Genomic DNA, 4,009 nt, shown 5'->3' with positions numbered 1-4,009 from the left:
TCAAAATACTATTTTTTGCGAATCGTAATATATTTTTTGTGTGTTTTGTGCTGCATGGGTGTCAAACTGGACATGACTGGCCTGTTGGCAGTAACTCTTCCACCAGCCATTACTCTCTTTGTCCACAGGTGTCCTCTTGTCAAATATCTCCTCGTTAGTCAGTGTTGTCTCCACATTGCGAGGCTGTTTCGCCCTCACGTAGCGTGTCTTCTGCGCCTCATTCCATTTCTTCTTCGAATCCTCAAGCGATAAATTTTCTGCTGATTCTGAATTATGATGAAAAGTTAATTCTAATTTCATTGACATTGCAATTCAATTCACCATAATTTAAAATAAAACGATTGTCAAAATCACATTCCGATATGTTTTTAAAAAAATGATTTTGAAACAGGATGAAAAATTAATTCTAATTTCATTGACATTGCAATTCACCATAGTATAAAATAAAACGATTGTGAAAATCACATTCCGATATATTTAAAAAAAAACGATTTTGAAACAAGATGAAAAGTTAATTCTAATTTCATTGACATTGCAATTCAATTCACCATAGTTTAAAATAAAACGAGTGTGAAAATGACATTCCGATATATAGTTTTTTTTTAAAATAGGATTCTGCAAAATGATTAAAAGTAAATTTAGTTTTCTAGTAAGTTTAGTTGATTTGTTGATTTCGCATTCTTAAATTTTAGAAAATAGCGTATTTGAAAAATACAATTCTGAAAAAGGGAAAATGGAAATAAAAAGAGAGTCATTAAATGAGCTTCATCAACTTATTCGTCGTTTAAGTGAACGTTTCAACAGTTTATCAAGCTTGATTGTAAAACGTAGTAAAAATTCCACTTATGGAAAATGTTTAACTAGAGTCATTCTGATGTTAACATGAAAACCCAATTTTGTCAAAATTTCTGCGCCGCAGGAAGATTTATACAAAAAAACAGGCTAAAATGATGTTGTAAGGCTTTTTTAGAAAATTTTGACCAAAAAAGTTCAATTTGCGGCGCGCTCTCCTCTAATTTTAATTAATGTCGGTATTTTTGGGACACTTTGAGGGCTAATCAACCAAAACTGGATGTTGTTGGCTAGCAGAATTGATGTAACGGGCGGTACCCCTTAACAAGATACTCGTCTGATTAAATCTTTTATGTAAAAAACTCACCTGAAAGTTCCTCGTCCTCTTCGGAAATATCTTGCCCGTTTTCGTCTCTCATCAAATTCTCTTTTGCCAGTGCCAAGTGCAATGGGTCTTCAGAGTCTTTCAGAATGCCCTTCAAGTTGTTGTTGTTGTTTACACTGTGTTTATCTTTGCCGTGTTTTTTGTTCTTGCCGGTCGGTGAGAGTGAATCAGAGTGGTGGTCGCTTCAAGCGGATCAAACAAACTTGAGACTCAATTTTATTTATATGGGCAATTCTTTCTAGTTATGAATTTATTTCCAATTGTGCTTACAAAAAATTTATTCGCACAATAAACGAATCAAATTAGTTTTACGAGTAGATTTGTGATCTATTGATAAAAATATGGTGCCAATGCTTTTTAAGACTCTTTTTTTTGCTAGCAAAATTCATAGCTCATTTTCAACAACTAAACATCGGCTATGAAATATGGAACTCGATTGAACCGAAAAAGGAAACGATCTTATAGTTTTTTTTAATATCATTTTTGTTAAAATTTCAAGAGTTTGTAATTTTAGGACTAATAAAGGTACACCTGAAGTTTGTTTGTGTGATACCGTTTGGTCGGTTCTTGAACTCCTTTCATTTTCAGTTCTTCAACTATTCTGTCAATTTCACTGACTGTCTTTTCGAAGTGTTGCTTTTTCTGGTTGTTTTTCCCGTTGGCTGTCAGCCAATTGGCCACGTGTTCGTTTTTGGCATCTGTCGGACTAGTTTCGTCTATTTTTTTTGGACCCAGAGTGGTCAACTAGTTATAAATGCTTTTTTCTCATTCGAAATCAACAAAATCTGAATTTAAGTAAAATTTCATCTGATTTCTCAAAATATGCAAATTTAGCTCCAATTTATTTAACCCCTCGAAAATGTACTCTATAGAAACATGTAACTTTAAGGCTCTATATTTAACTTTTAGGAGTGGAATTGTGGTCTAAACAAGCAACGCTATCGCGCTTCAAGTTCTATTTTGCCAAATTTTGGCTCATGTTTGAACTAAATTATACTTCTATTGATTTTCAGAGAATTCACACCAGTTTTTGAAGTTTTTGTGAAGGTTTGCAGACTGTTTGTTTTGAAATGGACACAGTCTTGAGTTATAGGGGGTGTCTTAATAGTATTGATAATTCGCCCATTCTGCGCGTTGAATTTTTTACTCTCCACGTTTAACAGCCAAACCTTCATAAATTACGGAAGTCTAAAGAGCCGTTAAAAACGGAACATAAAAGCGAATAAATTTATTTCAACTATTTTTCTTTGTTTTTTTTCAAACTTGAAAAGCCTCCAATGGTTAATATTTTTTGTGTCAACAAACTTCTTATTTTTTCTCTTTTTTATCTCTACTGTCCGAAATTCAACGCGTCGAGTTTTTTCAACTTTTTTATGTCTAAAAACTTTTTATTTGTTGTTTTTCACCTGAAACACATATCTGCTGTCCAAATGTCTTGTTGATAAATTGATTTTTTTTTGCTAAATATGATGGGCGAAGACGTTCGGACAACGTATATGTGCGTTTCAAACCCTAAAACGCACATTTTGCTCTTTATTTTTTTTCTAAATGAGCCCCCCTAAGTCGGTCACCCTCGTTGGGACTTCGGCTGGAAGGGGGGATATCGTGGGAAGTCCTCCTCCGCCTCTTCAATCTCTCTTCCTCGATCACTCTCCTTTTGTACTCCTCATAGTCCAACACACCGGAAGAAGAAGTACTCTTGCGCGTGGCTGTTGTTGTTGGTTTTGTTGTTGTTGTTTCTGTTGATGATTTCGCTTCACCAGATGAGCTCATTTTGACACGCCAAGTGTTTTTTTTTCGATTACGTCAAAAAAATGGGTTGTTTTTTTCGATAATGTTGATAACAGGAATGAATTGATTCAAATAATAAACACGATAACCAGATAAAACACTTCAATTCGATAAAACTAAAGCTTTAATTATTTGTTTTGAAAATGAAATACAAATAATTATGATGCTGATGAAAAATCAAGTTTCCGTAAAATAGAGATTGAGCGTATAAAAGTAATGAACAATCAAAACAAGTTGATGTTTTTGGATTCTATGGCCAAACTTCGTTGTTTTGAAAGCCGTAAATAATCGCAGAAGTTCTTGATAAATGTATGTTACACGTAACAAGGCGTAATTGAAATTTAAGTTATTAATATGTTTGTGGTTTATTTTATTTTGGTAAATAATCAGAAGCTGGTGTGTCTTTTTTGGCTCAGTTCTGCTGATTTGTAGTTATCATTCTAAACAAGCTGTGTCAACTATTTTCTAGTCTTTCGTGATTCAATAACTTCGCTTACCTTTGTTGGCTGTGACGCGACTTGCAGCATTTATTCAAATGGTGTTTGAATTAATGAATTTTGTTCGATGGTAATGTTAAAATTTCTGCTTAAAGGAATGGTAGACTTTTTGGTTCAATGCATTTCTTTTGAAAGTATTTGTGCAGTTTTACGCTTTATGTAATAAAAAAGTAATCAAATATTTTTTAAAATTATACGTGAACTGTAAAGTTTATCAGAAGATTAAGTGTGTTTTGTTTCTCTTGAAACGTTTTTCAATTTTTTGAAGTTTTCAATATGCGGCGTTTAAGCGCTGCAATTAAAAATATTTCTCTGCTTTTGTGTATAAATCACTCAAATAAAATGCCCAAAATCAGTATTTTTGGGCATTTTTTTGCAATTCAGTTTTTACAGTTCTGATATACTCAGTAATATGAAAAACATGAATAATAAACTTTAATTTGAAGGGCTTTTTAATTTTATTTGTATCTTTATTTAGTTTTCAGACAATAGGTCGTCGTTAGACAGAAATCCCATAAAATATTTCAGAAATCGGACTTGCGGT

The 4,009-nt window shown here is 32.9% G+C and overlaps 1 protein-coding gene across 1 annotated transcript; it reads right to left on the bottom strand.

Moving 5' to 3' along the window:
• On the bottom strand, window positions 1-3,663 carry LOC134855526 (uncharacterized). Its single transcript, XM_063872067.1, has 4 exons — window positions 2,749-3,663; window positions 1,731-1,893; window positions 1,160-1,359; window positions 1-266 (listed from the first exon to the last, which is right to left on the bottom strand). The coding sequence occupies exons 1-4, from the start codon at window positions 2,948-2,950 to the stop codon at window positions 1-3; spliced, it is 831 nt and encodes a 276-aa protein (XP_063728137.1). The 5' UTR covers window positions 2,951-3,663.
• Window positions 3,664-4,009: the final 346 nt, after the last annotated feature.

This window comes from Symsagittifera roscoffensis, chromosome 10, assembly GCF_963678635.1.
Source record: "Symsagittifera roscoffensis chromosome 10, txSymRosc1.1, whole genome shotgun sequence".
Classification (NCBI taxonomy): domain Eukaryota; kingdom Metazoa; phylum Xenacoelomorpha; order Acoela; family Convolutidae; genus Symsagittifera; species Symsagittifera roscoffensis.
This window is presented reverse-complemented; position numbering and strand designations above follow the sequence as displayed.

Coding starts and splice junctions, on each gene's coding strand:
- LOC134855526 (XM_063872067.1), bottom strand. CDS start 2,950: ATGAGCTCATCTGGTGAAGCGAAATCATCAACAGAAACAACAACAACA. Junction 1,894..2,748: donor CAGCCGAAGTCCCAACGAGG/GTGACCGACTTA, acceptor CAAAAAAAATAG/ACGAAACTAGTCCGACAGAT. Junction 267..1,159: donor AGAGGACGAGGAACTTTCAG/GTGAGTTTTTTA, acceptor ATCATAATTCAG/AATCAGCAGAAAATTTATCG.